General features: G+C 42.3%; 1 protein-coding gene across 6 annotated transcripts in view; it reads left to right on the top strand.

Moving 5' to 3' along the window:
- Nucleotides 1-339: 339 nt before the first annotated feature.
- ACOT9 (acyl-CoA thioesterase 9) overlaps nucleotides 340-23949 on the top strand; it is a 41583-nt gene continuing 17973 nt past the window's right edge. Inside the window, exons 1-8 of one of the 6 annotated variants that reach the window (XM_084634383.1) lie at nucleotides 340-700; nucleotides 3473-3564; nucleotides 8612-8638; nucleotides 12298-12343; nucleotides 15652-15822; nucleotides 15915-15952; nucleotides 21959-22042; nucleotides 23175-23278. In XM_084634383.1, coding sequence (XP_084490509.1) covers nucleotides 687-700; nucleotides 3473-3564; nucleotides 8612-8638; nucleotides 12298-12343; nucleotides 15652-15822; nucleotides 15915-15952; nucleotides 21959-22042; nucleotides 23175-23278 — 576 coding nt within the window. In that variant the 5' untranslated portion in view covers nucleotides 340-686. Of the gene's footprint in view, nucleotides 701-3472; nucleotides 3565-8611; nucleotides 8639-12297; nucleotides 12344-15651; nucleotides 15823-15914; nucleotides 15953-21958; nucleotides 22043-23174; nucleotides 23279-23949 lie in introns of those variants that run through there. The other 5 variants (XM_084634382.1, XM_084634384.1, XM_084634380.1 and 2 more) reach the window with 5 other exon arrangements.

Raw genomic sequence — 23949 nt, 5'->3', positions numbered from 1 at the left:
AGCCGTAACCCTTCGCTCTGGGCATCCCTAAACTTCCAACTGCTGGAAGGGGGGAGTGGACAACAGCAGACGGATGGCTTGATAATTGCCCTTGTTCTGTTCATGCCCTCTGAAGCACCAGCGGCTGCTAGACACCATACTAGGCTAGATGGACCATTGGTCTGACTCAGTATGGCCCTTCTTCCTTTGTTGCTCGCCCCCGATGAGCTGGTTTTTAAGTGCGTGCTGAGGAACGGAGGGAGGGGAACAACCAAAAGAGCAGGAAGGAGGAGGCTGCAGGGCTCACTGGGGGCAGGCTCCCTTTGTCGCGAGCCGGGTTAACAAGGACACCAAGGCAGCGTAGGGCGAGCTGGGGGGAGGACGCAGGTGCCAGCCTGGGCAGAGCCTTCCAGGCACAGGAGCGGAGCCTGAGGGGCACGCGCCGGGGAACCGGCGGCCCGCGCCCGCCCGCGCGCGACGCCGCCAGCAACAGGGGACCCGAGGCCAGGGCACAGCGCGGGGCGGGGCGGGGCGGGGCGGAAGGAACCACCTCGGCACCCCGGAGCGGGAGGGGGGCAGACGGAAGGAACCATAAACAGAGAAAAGGATTCGGCGGCTCTCTGCGCCGGGGGCGCCGCGGCGCGTCTATGGTGCTGGAGGACTGAGGGCTCGCCCCGGAGCGGCGGTTGCTGGCGCTCGGCGGCAGGATGCTGGCCCGCGGGTGAGGGCCCGGAGCCGGGCCGGGGCCGGGGGGAGGACGAGCTGCTCCAGGGCCACAGGCCGCTCCCCCCCCCGCCCCGGGGCTCGGCAGGGGGCCGAGCGCGGCCTGTCCTGGGCGCCCGGGGCCGGGCAGCGGAGCCCCCCGGGGAGCGGCCGCCGCCGCTCTCTGGCCCCTGGGTGCCCGTAGGGAGCCCCCGGGCTGCCGCTCTGTTGCGCGGGGGGCACCCGCGGCCCGTTGGCGGCGCTGGCGCCGGAGGCCCCCGGAGCCCGAGGGCCGGAGCCGGGTAACGGGGCTGCAGAGGGGCTGCTGTGTTGTGCCGCGTCCCTGTGTGGGGGGCGGTCCCTGGTCTCCGGTCCCCAGGCCACGCTGCTTCATGTGAAAAAATCCAAAAGTAAATTTTATCCCCCCTCCCCCCACTTGTAAATGCCGGATGCAACATTATCGTCGGCTCCGCTGACGTTTGTGCTGCACGGATCGGCTGTCAACATCCCAGCGGTGCACGAGCGAGCTTTACTCTGTAGCTCTCGTGTAAAGGGGCACGACCCGGTTCAACTGCACAGACCTGATTCTTGCACGGTGATTCGGCCGCATTTTACAGATCGCTACACAGTGTACGAGGCAGTGAAGAATCGGGCTACATAGATATTAAACTAGCTGCTTTACAAATAATTCATTAAATAATTGAACTTGAAAAATGCATTTTTTTGCATTAATGCTAGTTGCTTTTTTATTATTATTTCACTCATCTTAGATCATGAAAATTAAAGAGTTGTACTGTCGTTTCCAGTATTTGACTTAATTTTGCAGTTCTGGACTATCATAAAGCTGTACTCCTTCAGTTGAAAAACACTGTAGAGGAATGTTTAAATCCAAGCAAGCTGTTTTACCTGAAATGCAAACAAACCAAACAGGCAGATTTTGAATCCTTTTCTAGTAATGCTTGGGGCTAAATTCTGCCCGAATTTGTACCCTGTTCAACTCTAGTGATGCCAATGGGCTGAGCCTGTACATAGCGTCAGTAAGGCCAGAATATGGTCTTAAATGTTATAACATTTTTTTCCTCCTAAAATACTTGCCATTGTACTTTAAAATCCTGTAGAAATGTGAACTGAGTTAAGCAACAGATCACCTGTGGGCTGTGCTGAAAGAAGTGTCTGTTGGAGTCAGAGGCTGTTTCTGCAGTAGGGGATGTTAAAAGAAAGTTTCCACCATTACCACTGGGGCAATTCTTAGTGCAAATGAGATTTAGTGCAGTGGTCCCCAAACCTTTTATATCTCACCCCCCCCCCCCCCTTACCCATGTCCATGCCCCCCTGGAACCCATGGTCAGGAGCTGGGGCCACGGTTGTGGCCAGCGGCTGAGGCTGGGGCTGGAGCTGCGGCCTGGCCGGGAGCCAGGGGCAACAACTGGGGTGGGTCTGGGTCTGGGAGCGGGGCCAGGTGTGGAACTAGGCCTGGCTGCGGTCGGGGGCCAGGGCTGGGAGTGGAGCCGCGGTCGAGGTGTGAGGCTGTGGGTGGGGCCATGGCCGGGACTGGGAGGGGAGCTGCAGCTGGGCCATGGTTGGGGCAGTGGCAGGGTGCAGAGCCGCAGCCAGGACCCAGAGCCGCAGGTGGGGTTGGGCCGGAGAAGAGCTGGGGGCAGAGTGGAGCTGGGTGGTGTTCCCTCCCTGCCTCCCAGGGGGGCTGGCCCAGGCTCCTAACTTCAATTGATTTCAGTGTTGAGCATCCACCCTAATGTTAAGCAACTTGCAATCTGTGAGACTGTGACCTGAAATGACATAGCTTTTTCACTAGGAATATCAGTAAGCCTCCTTTGTTGTTTATTTTACTTTTCCAAATTAAAACTAGAGTATTACTGCAATACAACAAAACTTTTATTTCAGTGAATTTTACTTTTCCCTATTAATGTTACAGTAAATGATTTAAACCTGGGATTTGCAACCTTTGGGCCGTGGCCCGCCAGGGGTAAGCCCTGTAGCGGGCTTGGCCGGTTTGTTTACCTGCCACATCTGTAGGTTCAGCTGATCGCAGCTCCCACTGGCCACGGTTTGCCGCTCCAGGCCAATGGGGGCTGCGGGAAGCGGCAGCCAGCACATCTCTCGGCCCATGCTGGCTGCTGGTAAGTCCCCGGCCCGCCAGGGGACTTACCGTGGTGGGCCGTGTGCCAAGGGTTGCCGATCCCTGATTTAAACTCATGTTCACATCTGTAAAAATATTAGGTATGTCCAAGAATCCCAAAATGATTTAGAAGTGTTGCTATACCTGTTTTACAAATGGATAAATTGAGGCCCAGAGACATTAAGGCCCAGATCCACAAAGGTATGTAGGATCCTAATTTCCAACTGCAGTCTCTGCCAGCCAAGCCCCTTTAAGGTGCCTCAGATTGGGAACCTAAACTCATGAGGCACTTCTGAAAATCTTGGCTACTGTTTATGTGCTTCATTGGCAGCTTCTTCCAAACAATGTTATGAAAAATTCAACAGTTCTTTCTGTGGAGAAACAACATACATGATTTGGCTTTACTTTTTTTCCCCTTTCTCAAAATATTTTTACCATACAAGTAATGCAAACTTGGTCTCTTTTACTAATTCTCTGCAAATGTCAATTTGCCATTTAGCCAACTCCATCCATAATATGTTTAAACTATTGCATTGCTTTTGAAAAAAAATTCTATGAAAATGATGAAATGAGTCTCTGAAGTAGTGTGTACGTTTCTCATTTGTTTTCACTGCAGTAATTTTGAATGATGCTTAATTCCTTTCATGTCTACAGATGGTGTACTGTGAGGAAGGCTCCTCCTCTTCTGGCTAGGGCACTGACATCCATGACTAATGGTTTCCAGTCTCCTCCAGACATGTCTGAAGGTAATATAACTGGTTGAATTTTGGAAGATCATGCCATTAAAGGGTTTTATTCTTTCCTTTATACTGTTGAAAAGCACTGTCCTTTTCAGTTACTAAGCTTAACTAGTTTAACGCTTTAATAATAAAATGTTAGGACAGTATATTACCACCTTAATCAAGCATAAAGCATAAGTAAAGTAGATAGAGCAGGATAATGTAATGATAATGTTTGCCCACCTATACCCCAGAACTAGGTGTTTCTGGCATCTGGTCCAATCTGGTATAAATCCTGCATTGCTCCACCTCCCTTTGTTAAACACACATTCTTTATACCTTGTCCTGTGACATTGCATGGGCACAAATTATTTAAACTACCTAATCTGCAAACATTCCATTCTAAATATGTTTTCTAATAGAGTTTTAGCAGAATAAATAAAAAAGTAACGGGTACCTCCTTAGCTATCTTTTATTTAACCATTGCTTTCATGTGTTCATTATTTCTTTCAACTGTTGTTTTATTGTTACTTATCTGTTTCTTATGGCTTTGGGGTTGCTGACTAGTTCTGTTCAGTCAGTATTTATCCTCCCCTAATCTGACTTGCTTGTATCTATCTAGAAAAATGATACATTGTCTGTTTCACTTTGCCCAGTTATCTACACAGACCAAGAATCCACTGTAGATAGGATGCAAACCAACTTTCTGATGTCTTTTCAACCTTTGAAAGCTATGTCAACAACACACAGAGAAAGCAGAAAAGTTCCCTTTTTACATATCTACTTCTCTAACATTAAATACAGTATTAAATACAGTTCATTGTACTTTTCTTTCTAATACTCACATGCAGCTCCCATTAAGGAGAGACATGGATGTATTGTAAAGAGTATATCCCTTAGTGTAGTTCATTTTATTTAAGACATGGTTTCTGAAAGCTTCTTTTATGTAAAATTCTTGCACATGTGTTGAGCTAATGATAAAGCTGTGTGAATGTAGCATACGGGTTCAGGGTATCAGTGTGGTCCTTTTTTCCTGGAAAACCAGAAAGCTCATGTCTCTCTTTTGGGACGGTACCTTTCCTTTTTCTCTGACGATGCCTTCTGGATGGAGAGTAACTGTAGGATGGGGACATATGGATCGTAGGGGAGGATGGGCAAGAAGAGGGAGATTACCAAATCCCAGCCATTCTTTTTAGATGATTTATCTGAGCAACTGTCATAGATTGAAGTGTCAGTAGAGGAGGTTTAGGAGAAAATTGATAAATTAAACTGTAATAAGTCACCAGGACCAGATGCTATTCACCTAAGTTCTGAAGGAACTGAAATATGAAACTGTAGAGCTACTAATTGTGCAATGTAACCTATCTGTTAACTCAGCCTCTGTACCAGACAACTGGAGGATAGCTAATGTAATGCTCATTTTAAAAAAAGAAGGCTCAAGAGGCAATCCTGGCAATTACAGGCCAGTAAGCCTAACTTCAGTACCAGGAAAATTGGTTGAAACAGTAGTAAAGAACACAATTATCAGACACATAGATGAACATGATAAGTTGGCGAAGAGTCAACACAGTTTTTGTAAAGGGAAGTCATGCCTCCCCAGTCTATTAGAATTCTTTGAGCATGACAACAAGCATGTAGACAAAGGTGATCTGTGGATATAGTGTACTTGGACTTTTAGAAAGCCTTTGATAAGGTCCCTCACCAGAGGCTCTTAAGCAAACTAGGCAGTCATGGGATAAGAGGGAAAGTCCTCTCATGGCTCAGTAACTGATTAAAAGATAGGAAACAAAGGTTAGGAATAAATGGTCAGTTTTCATGGTAGAGAGAGGTAAATGATTTTTACTGAAATATGTTCAACATATTCCTAAATGATCTGGAAAAAGGGGTAAACAGTGAGGTGGAAAAGTTTGCAGACAATACAAAATTACTCAAGATAGTTAAGTCCAAAGCTGACTGTGAAGAGTTAAAAAGGGATCTCACAAAGCTGGGTGAGTGAGCATATGTGTGATTCAAAAGCTTGTCTCTCTCACCAACAGAAGTGGTCCAATAAACGATATTACCTCACCCACCTTGGGCAAAAAAATGGCAGATGAAATTCAATGTTGATAAATCCAAAGTAACGCACACTGGAAAACATAATTCCAACTATACATATAAAAACATAGAAGATTAAGGTTGAAAGATACCTCAGGAGGTCATCTAGTTCAACCCCCTGCTCAAAGCAGGACCAACCCCAACTAAATCATCCCAGCCAGGGCTTTGTCAAGCTGGGCCTTAAAAACCTCTAAGGATGGAGATTCCACCTAGGTCACCCATTCCAGTGCTTTACCACCCTCCTAGTGAAATAGTTTTTCCTGATATCCAACCTAGACCTCCCCCACTGTAACTTGAGACCATTGCTCCTTGTTCTGTCATCTGCCACCACTGAGAACAGCCGAGCTCTATCCACTTTGGAACCCCCCTTCAGGTTGTTAAAGGCTGCTATCAAATCCCCCCTCACTCTTCCTTTCCGCAGACTAAATGAGCCCAGTTCCCTCAGCCTCTCCTCATAAGTCATGTGTCCCAGCCCTCTAATAATTTCCGTTGCCCTCTGCTGGACTCTCTCCAATTTGTCCATATCATTTCTGTAGTGGGGGGCCCAAAACTGGACGCAATACACTAGATGTGGCCTCACCAGTGCCGAATAGAGGGGAATAATCACTTCCCTCGATCTGCTGGCAATGCTCCTACTAATGCAGCCCAATATGCCGTTGGCCTTCTTGGCAAGAAGGGCACGCTGTTGACTCATATCTAGCTTCTCATCCACTGTAATCCCCAGGTCCTTTTCTTCAGAACTGCCGCTTAGCCAGGCAGTCTCCAGCCTGTAGCAGTGCATGGGATTCTTCCATCGAAAGTGCAGGACTCTGCACTTGTCCTTGTTGAACCTCATCAGATTTCTTTTGGCCCAATCCTCCAATTTGTCTAGGAGTCTTAATTAGCTGTTTGACTCCAAGATCTTTTGCTTGAGTGCTTTGTGGCTAGTTCTCTGAAAGGATCTGCTCAATGTGCAGCAGCAGTCAAAAAAGCTAACAATATTAGTAACCGTTAGGAAAGAGAGAGGTGATAAGAAAATATCATAATGCCACTATATAAATCAATGGGATGCCCACACCTTGAACACTGTGTGCAGTTCTGGTTGCTCCATCTAAAAAAGACACGTTAGAATTGGGAAAAATACAGAGCAAAAATGATTAAGGATTAAGCTTCCATATGAAGAGAGATTAAAAAGACTGGGTCTGTTCAGTTTAGAAAAGAGACAACTAAAGGGGGATATGATGGAGATCTATAAAATCATGAATGGTGTGGAGAAAGTGAATAAGGAAGTGTTATTACCCCTTCACATAACGAGAATCCAGGGTCATCCAATGAAATCAATAGCAGTTTTAAAATAAACAAAAGGAAATATGTCTTCACACAATGCACAGTCAACCCATTGAATTTATTTCTAGTGGATATGGTGAAGGCCAAAAGTATAACTGGATTAAAAAAAGAATTAGATACGCTCAAGGAGGATAGATCCATCTGTGGTTATTAGCCAAGATGGTTAGGGACACAACCCCATGCTCTGGTGTCCGTAAACCTCTGATTGCCGGAAGCTGGGAGTGGACAACAGGGGATGGATCACTTGATACATTGCCCAGTTCCCTTCATGCCCTCTGAAGCATCTGGCATTGGTCATTGTTAGAAGAGACAGGGTACTGGGCCAGATGGATCATTGGTCTGACCCAGTATGGCCATTCTTATTTTTTAACATGTACATTAAAATAGAACAAAGAGCCTGAAATGAGACACAAATAATTCCTCTGAGATTCTGCTCGTGTCTGATACTATCTAATCCTTCAGTCTTTCTTTAAATAGAAACTCTCATTTGTACTAATGACTCTGTTATTTATTGTGAGTTACTGAATGTTGGAGATTTGTGTTAGTAAATGAGCAAACATAATTGAGGGGTGGGGAGGAGGGAAAGAAAAGCAAGGATACTGCATGTTGTATTTAATGCAAATTGTACTTTGTTCATTTATTGTGATTATAATTTTAGATTTAGCTATAACAGTACCAGCTAGTAATACAGTACGTTTTTGTAAAAGCTTCTAGGGGCACTCTGTTATTGTTGGTTTACTGAAAAATGGGGAGCAATTGATGGTTTGTATATTATAACACTTACTGCTTAGTGAGGTTCTACTCTCAACCTGTAACTTTATTTGCTTGTAAAAACACCATGCAGACTTCTGTTGCTACCTCTAAGTAACTTGTCCTTCTTTCATTCCCATTCGCTATATTAATCTATTTTTCCATGCTGTTTCCTAAGTGCTGAATGCTCACCCCAACTTGTTTTTCCCATACCACTGACCTCCATTCAAATCCCTTCTGTTTAAAAAAAAACCAAAAAAACAAAACTCATTTCTTCTTTATCCTCACAAGAGGTGAACCAAACAACACAGTAAAGATCATCCTCCCCCCCTCCAAAAAATACTCCATGTTATTCCTTCCTCTGACCTCCCTATTGCATCCTTTCTTCCTCATTTACATCTGTTGAGGCATTGATCCTTGGGGCTGCTCACATGTGTCAAGTTAAGCATGTGCCTAGATGTTTGCAGGATCAAGGCCATAGATTGTAAGCTCTTCTGGGCAGGAAGGGACTATTGTCATTATTGGTGCTTAACAAAAATTAATATTGACAGTGTTTGCCAGCAGCAGGTTTTCTTGTTAGCAAATGACTGATAAATTAATTTGAAATATATGGTGGCAGCAAGTATTGTACACCAGCTTTTAGTAGAGACATAAACTGTATAGCTGTATATTTTTGACTGTATGTGAAGGAATGGATTAACCTAGCTGAGTCTGACATATAGATATATTAACTGCAGACCATGTAACTGAATGAAGACAAGTTGCTTACATTTAGATACTAATGTGCATGTGCAAAGTGGAATTTGAAGGGGAAAAATAACCAGACAACCCGTGATTAGAAGTATACTCTTTCCCTTGTTTTATGGTGGTACTGATTATCTAACTTGTTTTTTCCACTCCACAGGACACTTACCCATTCATGTGAATAATGGTGTGTGGTGGTAATCAGCATGCATTTTAATATTTACAGAACCGCTTCAAGCCTATCTTGCTACTCTCTAACTTTACTTGAGGATTCATGAAAAACAAAAACTAACATTTTTCTCTGTCAACTTTCACAAGTCATCCCTGTGGTCATCAAAACTGTTAACTGTGATATGTGAATGGGTCTAGTCTTATTGGTAGAAATATTGTCACAAGACATATATACAATGTGTTGATTGATATAAGGGCATGATAACTTGCATTTTTAAAAAATCTGTGGGTAATAAAACCATTTATATTTTAAGACACAAATCCTGCAGTTCTTATACATGTAAATCTCTTAATAACATAAATAAGAATTTTGCCTAAGTAGGGATTGCGGGATTTGGCCCAAAAAGAAGTATGCTCAAGAAAGCCCCTGGAATAAGATTTTTCCAACTTAGGTGCCTGAAGTCACGCTCCAATATCTGTATTTAAGAATGTAAAAAGCCTGACTTTTGAAAAGTTTTGAGTGCCCGCATCCTCCTATGAAATCAATAGGAATTGTAACTGATTAATACTCTTGAAAATTCAGGTTATTTATTTAGGTCCCTGAATATGGGTTTAGCAGCCTAACTTTAGCGACTCAAGTTTGAAAATCTTTGACTTGGTATTTGAAGCAATGTTGATCATTTAAAGATGATCAGTTCTTGTCTGCTTTTGTTTAAAGACCCAAGCCAACATTTTCAAAGTTGACCACCTAAAGTTAGACTCCTAAAGCCTCATTTAGACATCTAAATAAAAACTTTGATTTTTCAGATGTGCTGAGTACCTGTAACTCCCATGGAAACCAATAACAAGGTCTGCTTAAAAAATGATTGTGCAATATGGCGCTTTTTTGGAGAATACTGAAACTCACTTGAAACTAATGGCAAGCTTACTCTCACTCTTAATGGAAATTAGATTTCAGTGCCTCCAGTAAATCATGTTAACAGCCTCATCCTCTGATTACCTTCACATTCTCTAGGGCAGTGTTTGTCAACCTTTTTGATTCCAGGGACCGGCTTGCTGCCTTCCTAAACTTCCTGACCTTGTCTACACTACAGGTTACTTCAGTATAATTTACGGTGTTCAGGGGTGTGAATAATCCACACCCCTGAGCTATGTAAGTTATACCGAACTAAGCACCGATGTGGACAGCACTATGTCGGTGGGAGAGTTCTCTGTGCTGATAGCAAACTATTTTCAGTGCTCTGGTCTCCAAAGATCCCATTTCTTGTGCATTGTGTAAAAATCTCTACATGCACTGAAACACTGGGGTTTGTTTTCCTAGATGCCGGCTGTCTCTGAGGCTACTTTAAATTTCCATCTGTTCAAATTGGAAGAAATCTGGATCTTGATACCATCCCTTGTAGAGCCACCTCAGCTTTCACTTTCATTGCTGTTTACAATATTCTCTCTTGACCTGAGAACTCATAGTATTTTTATTTATACTAAGCAGCTTTAGTGATTTTTGTTTTTTAAAAGTTAGAAAACCTTTTGTGGTTTGAGTGAATACTGTTACAGTGGAGCTGTAATGAACAGTTGGAAACTGATGTAGGATCACTTTATTAGTATGCTATAGCAGGGATGCTCAAACTTTTGTATAGTATGGGCCATGTGGTCATATGGATTGACTCACAGGAACCTCCCCTTCCATTCGTGATCTCATAACATTTATGTCACAAATAAAGCAATTGCTTTCATGGATGGTTTACTAATATTTTATACTGCTAAGAGATTAGAGTGTGTAATATAACAAAATAGTAAATCAAGTATGGAAGTTTAGGGAGCGTTATCTCTAATTACTTGAAAGCCTGTTAAATGAAGAAGGGAGTAGATAGACTACTCTATCTTTTCTTACTATAGACTTTTCTCACTAAGCAAATTCTGAAATACTATTTGGTTTTAAATCTGTAAATTATAATGGATTTGGTTTGCTCAAATTTTGATAATATTCATTATGCATATTTTCCTTTTACATTTTGTGTAATCAAAGTGAAAGTACTAAGCTGTCTACCCTACAAACACTTGTGCATTTTAAATCTGTAAATAGTTGCACAGAAGTGATTGGGACTACTTGCACATGTAAATCTTTGCAAGATTGGGGATTAAGTCATTAATAGTTTATTGCCTCACTCTCTTTACAATTAGAAATGGCTACAACTTTCTCTTCAAATCAAGATACAGAAATTCTGGGTGAAAACATTTATTTTTCTTTCAGTTTGGACAATAGTACAGAAATGAGGCCTTTTGTAGATGCTGTGATGGTGTTCATTCTAATGCTGCTTTACTCTAATGGATATTAGGGCAAGTTCACTGCTGGCTCCAGGAGTGGAATTTAATTGACTTCAGTGGAGTAGCTCTTATATAAATAGGTCACTGATGAGGCTTAATTTAATTTAGTTAATTTTTAAGCATTTCTTTTGATTAAGGTTTATTGGTGTAAAATTAGTCATGGAATTGCCCTTAATCCAAAATCTACTTTTGATAATTGTTAATACAAATAGCCTTGAGTGTTCAGTCTGGAATGTGCAAAGCAAGATGATGTGTAATGATTTTAATTTGCCTTGTATAAAAAATGTGAAGGATCAGCTGCTGTGTTATCAGTGGCTGAATCTGTCTTGCTTGTGTTCTTTATATAACTGTTCCCTGATGTGTCCTTAATTCTGTCTTCATAATTTAAAATCCTCTCTCTCTTCCTTCATAAGGAAAATCTTCAAAAATCTTCATAAGGAGGCAAGGTTGCCCTGCTTGTGTAAACTGCTTCATGTCATTAACTGTCTGAAATTTATGAACTGTTGCTGCATGAGTTCAGGCACTGAAGACACCGTGCATATACCAAACTAAAACTCAAAGAGTAGAGTCCCTAGATTTGAGAAGACCTAGCATCAACTTGGCAGTTCCAAATGAGAAAAGAACAGAACCATTAATCTGCCTCTTCACCCCAAATTTAAAGAAATCTCACATTCTCCCACAGATGCTAGAGCTTTTTCACTGGTGCAAGCAATGGTAGAAGTACTATTGACTGCCTGTGTGTAAGCCCAGCTGAGAGCTGCGTTTCTGCATCAAGGGAGATGAGTCCCTGCTTGCGAAAGCAAGTATGCTGACATTGCATGTCTTTGTTTGGAAATTATTGATTAAAAAAGAGAAATCTTCCTTTTTTCCTCAGCTGCACTGTTCCCTTTTGGGTTTGTCTTGCCTCTTGTCAGTCTGTGAATTAGCCAGGATTTGTTTGTGTTTAGGTTGAAATGGCCCCATATTCTAATTCCCCAGGTTGATAATTGATCTGCCACATTTTTTCAGTTATTTAAGGCGCTAACAACTTTTGCATTTGCATTAGTAAATTTTCTGAAGGCATTTTCTGTTGGTCCTTGCTGTACACAACTGATTACAGAATATGTTACTAAAATAGAAAGAATCCAGATTAATTACATTATTAAACTGTGGAGAGTCTAGTTAACTCATCTCAAGATCATGATATACCTACTAAAACCAGCAGTGAATTTGGCCAACAATTTCTGGTTTTCTAGCCACTGTTTGCATGACTTTGCTTGATCTTCCTATTCTTGGGATGAAGATTGTACCTTTTAGCATCAGGCAACTTCACATTTGTCACTTGACTGATTTGCTTTGATTTTGTTTCAGTGCGAAGCAGATTGAGGGCTATAGTGGGAGCTTCTACCAACTGGAGGTACAGTGTACATGAATGTATTTTTCTTTCATTTCTGATACCCTTGAGAGAGCTCACTTTCACAGCAATGGAGGTTAACAGCATTGTACAGCTAACTTGTGGGGAAAACACTGGCTAAGGCTGGAAGAAACAATGAAAACTGAAGGCTTCTGAATTCTAAATTAGTGGCTAAAGTTTGAGGTGGCAGCTTGTGTAGACATACCTGAGTTAGCTTTGGAACCAGAACAGTGAAGCTACAGCAGTGCATGCTTAAGTGCTGGCTTGCCTTGTAAATAATTACCCAGGGTTCTGGGCAGGCTTGTACTGCCCACTTTGAAGCACGTGCCATCTCATCTTCACTGCTCTGGTACCATACTAGCCAGATTAAGCTAGCTAAGGTATGGTTACATGAGTTGCAATTATACCTATTGATTGCAGTGTAGATATACCCTAAGTTTGTTGTAATGAAATTTTGGTTCATGAATCTCTTGTGGAAATCAGTGCCATTTTACATTACAAGATCAGTTTTATACAGCTATCTTGCTTGTACGTGTAGGGTTTATAGTATTTTTGAGATTAGGAACACACTCTTCTTACCGAGTGAACTGCAAAAATTGAGAGACTGTTTACATCAACTCTATTGTGCTGTTGTGTGTATAAAATTATTAAATATATTTACATAATCTAGATTACGGATATGATTCAACATGTCAAAGTCAATAGAAACACACTGAATCATAGAATCATAGAATATCAGGGTTGGAAGGGACCTCAGGAGGTCATCTAGTCCAACCCTCCGCTCAAAGCAGGACCAATCCCCAATTTTTGCCCCAGATACCTAAATGGCCCCCTTAAAAAAAATGTAAATGGCCCCCTCAAGGATTGCATTCACAACCCTGGGTTTAGCAGGCCAATGCTCAAACCACTGAGCTATCCCTCCCCCACATTGACTTCAATGGGAGTTGGATCGGGTCTTAAGATTCTTGTACGTCTAACTTTAGGGCTGCATGTACTGGACCACAGAACACATGCAAGATTCTCCTCTACTTAATGGCTGTTTGTATCAATTTTGCTGATGTGAAAAGTTTACAAATGGCTTTTATAATGAGTGATACAGGAGGTTGGACCATTTTGGAGGAAACCTATTATAATATTAGATGATTGTGCTTGATCAGATGTTTAGCTAATTCAGAGATACAAGATTTCCTTTCTGTGAATGTTTGTCACCTAGCAGTTGATACGTGGATGGAGTATTTGTATAATATTTTAAGAGTAGTACTTCAGAATTTAAAAATATTTGAGAAATATTATTTCCTTATAATATGGTATAGACAGCATAACCCCTAATATTTACATCTGTGTATATGGAATTGTGAATTTTTCTAAAACTTTTAGGGGTGAAAGCCTGGCTTCCTTGAAGGCAATAGGAGTTCTGCCATTGACTTCAAAAGAGACTTTAATATGTCTATTAAAAGTGCAATGTAGGAGTAAGGTGGAGAACAGAATATAATTGGATCTCATTGTTCAATTCCTACATATTTGTGGACTGTTGAATTTGCACCTGTGACTATCAATTTCATTTAGATCGCTCCTTTAAAATTTTGCATCTTCCGTGAAACGTTTCACTGATAGTCCAACCCAGAGATAAATCCACAGAAACTAAAGAATAGAACATCTTCACTTAGCAATCTGGTGTATTCCATGTCTGTACAGCTGTCTAACGTAAACCCTTTGGGGTAGGAATTGTAACTTCTTATCTGCTCTGTGAACTCTGATAAGCACTAGAGCTGGTCAAAAAAATAAGTAACATTTCACAATATTTTTAAAGCAGTGAAAGTTTTTCATTTCACTCAAAATGTTCTGTGAAATTTTTGGTTTCTTTGATTAAAATGTTTAATCTTTTAATATTTTTGAAAACATTTCAAAATAGGTTTTGGTGAGGGAAAAAGCTCTCTCTCACTCCCCCCCCCCCCTTTCCACTGGAAAACAGAGGTAGAGAAAGTCCAGTTGTTTGAAAAAGTGTGGGGTTTTGCATTTGAAAAGGCATTTTCAGTCCAAAAAAACCACCCCAAACTTTTGTTAGAAATTTGGGACCAACTCTGCTATGCACAATGGTGCATAGTACTGTATTGTAACATGCACAAAGGATCATGCTTCACATGTGTGAGTGGTAAAGAGCCATTGTGAGGAAAAATAAAAAAGTTTAACGTGCCTGGTCCAAGAAACAGGTTAGTGTTTTAGAGACTATTTTTAGCATTATATTTGAACTCTCATAGGTTTAACAGATTTAATACCCATTTGTTATACAGATTTGGTATTGACTCTAGAAGAGTTATAAAATATATGCTTTCTAAAGTTAGGTTGCACTTTTAGGAGGAGGGAACTTCTGAGGCTCATGTAAGGAGTGATGTTTGGAGCAAGAGTTTTACTTGCCATCTGCATCTCTTCAGGGAAGTAAGGTGGGATGAGGTGTCTCCTTATTCCCTTGTACAGGCTATTTGCCTCATGGATGACAGCGTTGTGGGAAGAGCACCCTCTGCAGGAGCAGTGTGCCTTTTTCTGCATAGATGGATTGGGGAATGGGTAGATTTGGTGTTCACCTTCCATCAATGTGCTGGCCAGCACAGGTGAGCTGGTCTGGAGTGGAAAGTAAACTGCTGTTGGCGTAGCACATTGGCAGGTTACTTCTCTCCTGGAACAAAGTGCTGGCGGGGGGGGGGGGGGTAGGTATGGAGAAGAACTGAGGAGGGAGTAGCAACAGAGTCATAGTTCCCTCTCTGGTCTCCTTACTCGAGGCAGATTGTAAAGTGATAATCTGGACCTAGTAAATTTAACAGATTTGTTATGTTGGAAGAATTGGGCTATAGTAAATGTGAGCCATAAGAATCTGTACAAAAATCATTAGGTTAAATTATGTTTTCTTAAAATAAAGTATTTGAAATCAAGTTGTTCTTTAAAGCAGTGCAGGGTTTTTTATAACAGCTTTGCATTATTTAGGATTGGACATATATTTTTATTTAATTATTTAACTCTCTTGTACAAAGTATGCTATTCTATTACAGTTTCTTTGATAAAACCATCACATCCTGTTCATGGGTTTGCACATAGTTTACTTGCTTTTAACATTTCTGATTGATGTGTTGTATGTCTCCTCTATTTCTCTCATGACATGTGATCCCTGGTATACTATATATATTTTTTCTGACTGCTGCTGTTTTTTAAAACAAACAAACAAACAAAAACCAACAACATTGATCTACAGCATGGCATATTTTGAGGAGAGCTGCATCCTGTATTCTGCTGATGTTCTCAATTTCTTTTCTTCCCAGTGACCATGTGCAAGCAATGCATGAAAGAAAAGACCTACATATTTTATTGGCCAAACAGCAGGAAGACTTGCCACCTAGGAAGATGAATGATAGCTACATAGAGGTTATTTTACCTCTAGGAAGTCAACCTGAATTAAGAGAAAAATATTTGAATGTACATAACAGCGTGAGGTAACAAGGCAATCATTTTATGCATATGGAAAAATAAAAATTGCTTTTTTACTGTTAATGTAGTAGTTGAATTCTCTTTATTTATGTCCTAGATTTGGAAGAATTCTTGAAGATCTTGACAGCTTAGGAGGTATGTAACTATACCTACATTTAATGCAAATCTACTGTTACTGTATTAGAACAAGAGATAGCAAATGTCTGTTTGAAGATGTAGCTACTGTATTGTTTGGAATGAATTACGTCAGAACAATATACAGTAAAAGCTTTGTTATCCAGCATGTTGGGGAAGTGGGGGGTTCTGGTAATTAAAAATCCTGGATAACTAAGAGGGAGGGAGTTTGGGTGCGGGAGGGGGCTGGAGCATGGGAGGGGGTGCGGGGTGTGGGCTCTCGGAGGGAGTTTGGGTGAGGGAGGGAGCTTGGGGCAGGGGCACGGGGGCTGCCGGATCCGGCCGGCGCTCACCACAGGCAGCTCCCCACAAGCGGCGACATGTCCCTGCTGCTCCAAGGTGTAGGCGCCCAGCTGTACCTCCGCCTAGGAGCAGCAGGGACATGTTGCCGCTTGCGGAGAACTGCCCGAGGTGGGCACTGGCTGGATCCGGCACCCCCCACCACTCCCGTGCCCCTGCCCTGAGCCTTCCCTCACCCAAACTGCCTCCCAGAGCCCACGCCCTGCACCCCCTCCTGCACTCCAAACCTCACAAGGCCGTTCCTCCACCTAGGAGCAGCAGGGACATCATGTCACCACTTCTGGGAAGTCCCATGGGGCCATGTAGGGAGCCTGCCGACCCCGCACCAACCAGACTATAAACCGCACTTTCAATGAAGATCAGAAATGCCAGTTTATAAAGCTTTCTGGTTGATAAAGTGCTGGATAACACAGCTTTTACTGTATTATACCGATGTGTACTGTCTGTGAGGATGTGCAACAACCTCCAGAAGAACAAAAGTGAAATCTAATACAGTTGGAAGAGAGGAAAATGTGATAAGGAGTAGCCAGAGGCAGAATAGCTCTGCTGCTTGCCTATGCCAAATTTAAAGAGTAGCATGCAGATAAATGTTCCTAAAAGAAGGTAAAGCCCTACTGGTTTGTTTTTGATAGGATGGGAAGCTATGATGAAAAATGCTCTTGGGAAAGAGCTATCAATTTTTTTTTTCCTTAGTGTCGGGAGTTGTTGGAAGTCATCCCACGAGTTGCAAAGTTTAGCCTGGTGTCTTTGAAATAATTGGAGCCACTGATGGGAATACCAGAGGGCATGAGGATCAGGAAAGCATGGAATCACAGACTAAGGAGTGATCAGCCATGCCAACTGGAATAGGGACTTCTTATTGGATTTGGAGCTTGCCAAGCGATTGTGCGGCAGCCTCATCAGCAAAGAGCAGAGCCTTCAGGCTACCATCAAATCTGGTCAGAGAGCAGTCATCGGTGATTTGTGATGCTATCTGTCTCTGGCTGTGACCCCAAGTTGGGGCCTATTGTTGGCCCCCAGTATGCAGGCTGGTTTCACATTGACCCTGGCCTATTCAAATTGGTTCAGAAGGGCCTAGGAGTGGTGTGGCAAATCAAAGCCAGGGACACGTGTCAGGTCAGTTATAAGAGACCGATTTCTGATGTCAGCTGCAGATCATTTTTCATGCCACTTCAACATCAGAGAAATCTAGGGAGGGCAAGTGGGTCCACAATGGGTTCCTTGACAGCAAACGCGCTCTTGGGTGGTCTTGGGTGTGTATAGTGGTAGTCTCGGGTTTGCTCTGGCCTTCTCAGCCATTCTGTCTGTAGCAGCCTTATGATGTATGTGGGGAGCTGGTGTCCCTGAACTTTCTCTAGAGGCATTAGGTGGAGCTGGTATTGGTTGAATCTTCCCATTTATGATGCTCATGGTTGAGTATAGTTATGTGTCAGCCGACTTGAGGTGAGACATGGAGCCAGAGCGGGGCACAGTATTCTGCTGCAGAATAATAGAGGGCTAAACCAAATATCGGAGAGTTTTAGCATTTGCTCCTCATGAAGTACTGGCCAATTTGACTAGAAGGTTATAATGCGTCGTCACCATAGCAGTTTTCCTCAGGTGATTAAGATATATGAGCTACCTATCGAGGGTTACCCTGAGAGAGACTGGTGGCGTTTGTCTTTCAAACAATGTCCATTGGGAAAGATACTCAGTTTTTGGGCTGCTCTGGCATTGCAAAGATGGGAGCAGCAGGAAGATCTGAGATGATGAGAATTAAGAAGATGCTTTGTACCTTTTCTGTTAATACAAGAATAAGAGGATACCCAATAAAACTGAATTGCAACACATTTAAAATTGATAAAAGAAAATACTTTTTACACAATACATAATTTTTACACAATACATAATAAATCAGTGGAACTCACTGCCACTAGATGTCATTGAATACAAGAGCTTAATAGGATTAAATAAAGAATTAGACATTTATAGGAAGAAAATCTACAGTTACATCGGGCAGGAAATAAAATTAGAAGAGGGAGTCCTTCATGTTTCAAGGCATAAACTAACCACTAACTGCCTGGAATTAGGAAAAAAATTCTCTAAGAGGCAGGTAATGGAGGTCCCTTTTTATAGATGTTTTACATTTTCCACTGAAGTGTCCTGTCCCCAAGAGTGGCCAGTACCAGGACTGGATGGCTCACTGGTCTGACTTGATATGGCAGTTCCTGAGTTATGGAGAGATTAATGAAAGAGCATAAGAAGTGTGTTTCTCAGTCGGATGCTTGAGTTATGGCGGACAGTATGCAGGGTGGAAAAGGAAGGAAGCAAGGTATAGAAATTCATATTAAACTCAATGATTTTCTCTCTTAAAAACATCAGGAGATAGGGTAGTTTTGTCTGAGGAGAAAGTTGAAAAGTGGGAAGAGGTAATGGGGTTTTCAGTAGCAATTGTCTAGTGTGGAGAAATTGGAGCTGTTTGGCATGGGAGTGAGACCACATATATAGCAGTCCCTGAACTTTCTCTAGAGGCATTAGGTGGTGCTGAGATGCAGGAGAAGCCTTTCAATCAGACCTTGCTTTTACAAATCGGCATTGAAGCACTAACAAGGAACCTGGCTCCGTAGCTCAGAGGTTAGAACATTGGCCTTGTAAACGAGGGGTTGCAAGGTCAATGCTTGCTGGGGCCTGGATACCCTGTCTTGGACTGTCATCTCATTGCTTGTCAGCCAAAACCAACCTCCACTCTGTGCTGAGGGTACTTGGGATGTAGCTCAGGTTTTAGAGCAGGGGTGACCAGCCTGAGAAGGAGCCAGAATTTACCAGTGTACATTGCCAAATATAAAGTAATATGTCAGCAGCCCCACATCGGCCCTCCCTCCCCCACCGCTCCCACCCACTGGCAGCCCGCTGATCAGCACCTCCCCCTTCCTCCCCGTACTTGCCAATCAGCTGTTTTGTGGTATGCAGGAGGCTCGGGGAGGGGGAGGAGTGAGGGTATAGCAAGCTCAGGGGAGGGGTAGGAAGGGGTGGAGTGGGGGCAGGGCCTGTGGCAGAGCCAGGGCTCGAGCAGTGAGCACCCCCCAGCACATTGGAAAGTTGACATCCGTAGCTCCAGCCCTGGAGTCGGTGCCTATACAAGGAGCTGCATATTAACTTCTGAAGAGCCACATGTGGAGCATTTAAAGACATTGAGATCCTAATCTTTTGCTTTGCAGCTAAAAGAGGTGGTTTGTTGCTGATAGAAGTGTGGGAACATATTTGCACTCAAAATGATACCAGACAACTGCTGTATTTGTATTCATTCTGCCCAGCGTATAAAGGTTTTGGTTCATGAAGGTCATATACCTAATTATGAAATATTCATAGCTGTGGGAACCAATTTTCATGTGAAGACGTAATGTTTTGAAACCATGCCACTCTTCATCAGGTGAATGAGTATCACTAATATTTTGATGGCCTTGAGCAGTTCAGAATAGAAAGCTGTGTGAAAGCTTAGTTCTAGTGAGAGCTTTGAGTTGAATTAGACTATTTTCAGCACGTTAACTGGCTGTTATTGAGGTCAGTGCGAAGTTTGGCACTTCTGCAAACTCTTACGTCCATGACCATTGGCCACCAAAGTTTGTTAATGAGGACACGATCAATAATAGTCCTAGTGAAACCATCCGGTTGGACCAGGTTTGCTTGTGAATCTTTAGGTGGCAGAAGAGTGAGTCAGCAACCACCATGTCATTGGCAGCTGCAGATTCCAGCGTTGCTGCCCATTCTGTTCTGCTGCCCATTCTGTTCTTCTCCTCTATACCAAATTTCCTGAGCGTATTTCCCTGGTGTTGTTAAACTTTCCTGTCTTCCCATTAAAGTTGCCTGGGGTCATGAGAACATGTTTTCTTGGAGTTTCATTAAGAGTTGCACTCTGTTGCTGGTAAAAATTATCTGCAGCTTCGTTGTTGGCCTTGGTAAGATGTCCACAGCCAGTAAGGAATCGCACTCCGATAAGTCACTCATTAATTACTCACCAACCCTGCAATGCCCATCAGGCATATAAGTACAACGGCCACCCTTTGCTGGAGCAATCCATCAGGTCAGCCTGAGAACAAAGGAGTGTAGAAGCAAGAAGCAGTGCGCAATGGTCTAAGTCCCTGACCAGTACCATTAAGCAGCTCCAACTCCAGATTACAAGCTGCTCAGTATTAACCTGTCTGGGTGGGATATCGAGCAGGTAGCAACTGTCAAAAGCTAGGGAAGCATCATAAACAGTGCTGGGGGATGCTTCAAAGATGTGGATGCTCATATACAAGTAGCTGGCATCATGTTCCAGGCTCTTCAGTGGCTTCTGTAGAGCTTGCTGCAAAATTATTGCTCTGTCGAACCATGATTATACCATCTGTGGTATAGCAGGGACACATAGGTGGTGATGAAGGCTGAAGAGCACCAGATTTGTTGTTTTTGAGTCTAGTCTTCATCAACAGCTCCATGGTAAGCATCAGGACAATATTAGCAATGAGGATATTTGTAGCTGAACCCAGCAATCACCTCCATTAACACTGGTTCAGTTTTGACTGTTTTCTTAGTTCAGACATGTTATTAGGATGGAAGACCAACAAATTACAAAGCATATGCACCAAGGAATGCGGCTTACATGGCTGTCAATCACTATGGCACCCAAAGCTTTAGAGGTGCAATAAGTTCACTACTGATGGACATAAACTGAATATCCAGCCAGTTTGTCTTATGGGCCTAATTAGAGATCAGTCTGGGTGGCACTTGATCTTGCATGGAGACTACATACCTTTGGGTTTGTTTTGTTGATGATAATGTTTAGTATGTTATTTTTTCAATGTCCCCTGACTATGAATCCTGCCAATAAGCTCTGAGGGCCTGCCAAACTGTTATTTGTCATCTGAGAGTGACAGTCCTTATATCACCAGATCTTTGCTGACCATGCTTATACCATGACTAATAACTTCAAGATTTTTCAGTGGTGTGGTGTTCTTGACAGACTTTGTGGAAGAAGCAAGTGAAGATTGTACATGTTCTCTCTCACATTTTCTGGGAAGGTAGAGATACTTCTGTTTAAGTTCAGTACTCCTTTTCCATTGATCCCCACATAAAGTGCAAACAAATATGTTTAGGGTATGTCTGTACAGCAAAAAAGGGTGTGTTCTTAACGTGGGTTAGCTGTCTCAGGTTACAGTAGCAGTGAAGATGTGGCAACTTGGCTTTTAAGTTGGGTTAGGAGCTTGAATTAAAACCTATAGGGGAGCCTGGGGATGAACTCAAGCTGCTAACCTGAGTTACTGCTATTTTAACTAACCTGTGTTAAGAACCAACTTTTTTATTTGCAGTGTATGCATACCCTCAGTTACAAAAATCTCCATCAAGTCAAAACAGTATAAACACGTAAAATGATCCAGTGCAATGTGAAATTGATCTAAGGAGTGGGTATACTTGAATGAGCAGACCAAATTAACTTGCTCTGGTGGATAAAGTTTTGTAAGCAGATTAAGTTACTTTAGTCATTAACCCTTCAGGATGTAATCTTGTTTGTCCTCAGTTTTGTTTGAACTGTACATGTGCACTACATTTTGTATCACAATGGCTACATTGTGAAGCTTGTTCCACTCTTTAAAATCCCTTTTAAAATATATGGAGAACAGATAACTAACTACCTCTTTGATCTCTCCACAGTTCTCATTTGTTACACTCACACCAAACATGAAGCTTCTCAGAGATCTCCTTTGTCAATTGTTACAGCCCTGGTGGATAAAATTGGTAAGTGGTCATTTGATCAACTAAAAAATGATGGTCTATTCTATGAACACTTAGTAATTAACTGCTTATCTCCAGCAGAAACTGATATCTTTCTCCTTTGTTTACATGAAATCATTTGTTGCTAATTCTGATGTGTTGCATTTTTTCTTAGATACTATTCTGCCTTTTCTGATGCCTTTCCTTCCAAAAAAGTGAATATTTCATGTTTCACATGTTTCTGTATTCGATTTTGCGTCAGTCAAGTCAGTCTTGTAGATATTGACAGGCCAGAGTTGCTTGTCTTCCAAGAAAGAGGCTTATGGCAGTGTGACTCAGCTTTGATTTTGTACAGTATGTAACCCAGTACACTAATGGTACTTAAAAATAATAACTTAGCTCTTATATAGCACTTTTCATCTGTAGATCTCAAACTGCTTTATAAATGTCCATATCATTATCTTCATTGAACAGATGGGGAAACTGAGGGACAGAGAGGTGAAGTGACTTGCCCAGGGTCACCCAGCAGCCTAACAGGAGAGCCAGGAATAGAGCGGAGTTCTTCCCTTTTCACTGTATATATAATCTATTAAACCATTTTTAAAAAAGGATTAATTGCAATTGGCAATTACGATGACCTGCTGCCATCTTACTGAAAAGTGACACCAACAGTGTGTGAGTCCATTGCTGATGATTCTAAACCAGAACTAATCTTGATTTAATACCAAAATAAATTTGCTGTGTGAACAGGAAACACTGTGGCCCTCATTCTTTACCACATCAGAGCTGTATTTTAGGTTTGTCTGCAGGGAGCCAGTTTTGGGGATACAGGGAAAGACCGTTACACCAGTGGAGGATGGTGTGTAGTGGAACTTTACTGTAGCCGGGCATGCTGCTTCCTTCTGTGTGCTGCCTTCACCTGCTTCTTCCCCTTATACTGGTGTTAGGAGGGGTGGCTGGTATAGAAGCTGGTTGAGCTGCCTCCACCAGCAGAGAGTTGCCCTGCCCTGGGTACAATATTGACTGGTCATCTCTAGCTGTATTTTAAAGCCACTTTGTGCTGCATACTCTGTGTGAAGTGGCCTAGGAGAATCCTTGCTTTTTAAATATTAAACTTCAGTTATCTTGTTCTAACACATTGTCATGTATATTCTAGATTTGTGCAAGAAGGTCATATACCCAGATTGTGATATCAAATTCACTGGAAATGTTTCTTGGGTTGGGAAGACCTCAATGGAAGTGAAGATGCACATGTTTCAGGTTGGGGCTCAGTGACTTCTATTTCTTCTATAGTGGAAAACTCCCTTCATGTCTCCCAAGATACCTTGGACACCTCAGAAGGAATTTTGAGTGATAACATTAGAAACCTACATTACACTGAGGGTATCATCTGTTTAAGAAGGGCTACCAGCCCCTGTGCTTCAGAATCTAAATGACTACCAGTGGTCAGAGATTAAGAATATATTTCCCTGTTCTCTCCTCACCAAAGGATAATTGTTTATAGTAGGTGTTTTATATCTTCCGCTGAAGTATCTGGTACTGTTTGAGACAGGATGGACATTTGGTCTAATGCAACATGGCAGGCCGTAAGCCCTTCTTTTCTCTTTCAACAAAGGAATCCTCCCTGCTTTCTGGAAATGTTTTCTTCTTTATTTTAAAAGATACCCAGATGAGAATGCCAGAGTTTAGAATTGATATTGAAATGGGATTTCATAGAAACTTAGGGCTGGAAGGGACTTCATCAGGTGATCTAGTCCAGCACCCTGCATTGGGGCAGGACCGAGTAAACCTAGACCATCCCTGACAGGTGTTTTGTCTAACCCATTCTTAAAAAACTCCAAAAATGGGAATTCCACAACCTCCCTTAGAAGCCTATTCCAGAGCTTAACTACCTTATAGTTAGAAAGTTATCCCTGAGATCTTGCTTCAGA

Source organism: Lepidochelys olivacea (assembly GCF_965140295.1).
Source record: "Lepidochelys olivacea isolate rLepOli2 genome assembly, chromosome: 1".
NCBI classification, from domain to species: Eukaryota; Metazoa; Chordata; order Testudines; family Cheloniidae; genus Lepidochelys; species Lepidochelys olivacea.
The sequence above is the reverse complement of the archived record's forward strand: the minus strand, read 5'-3'. Positions and strand labels throughout refer to the sequence as shown.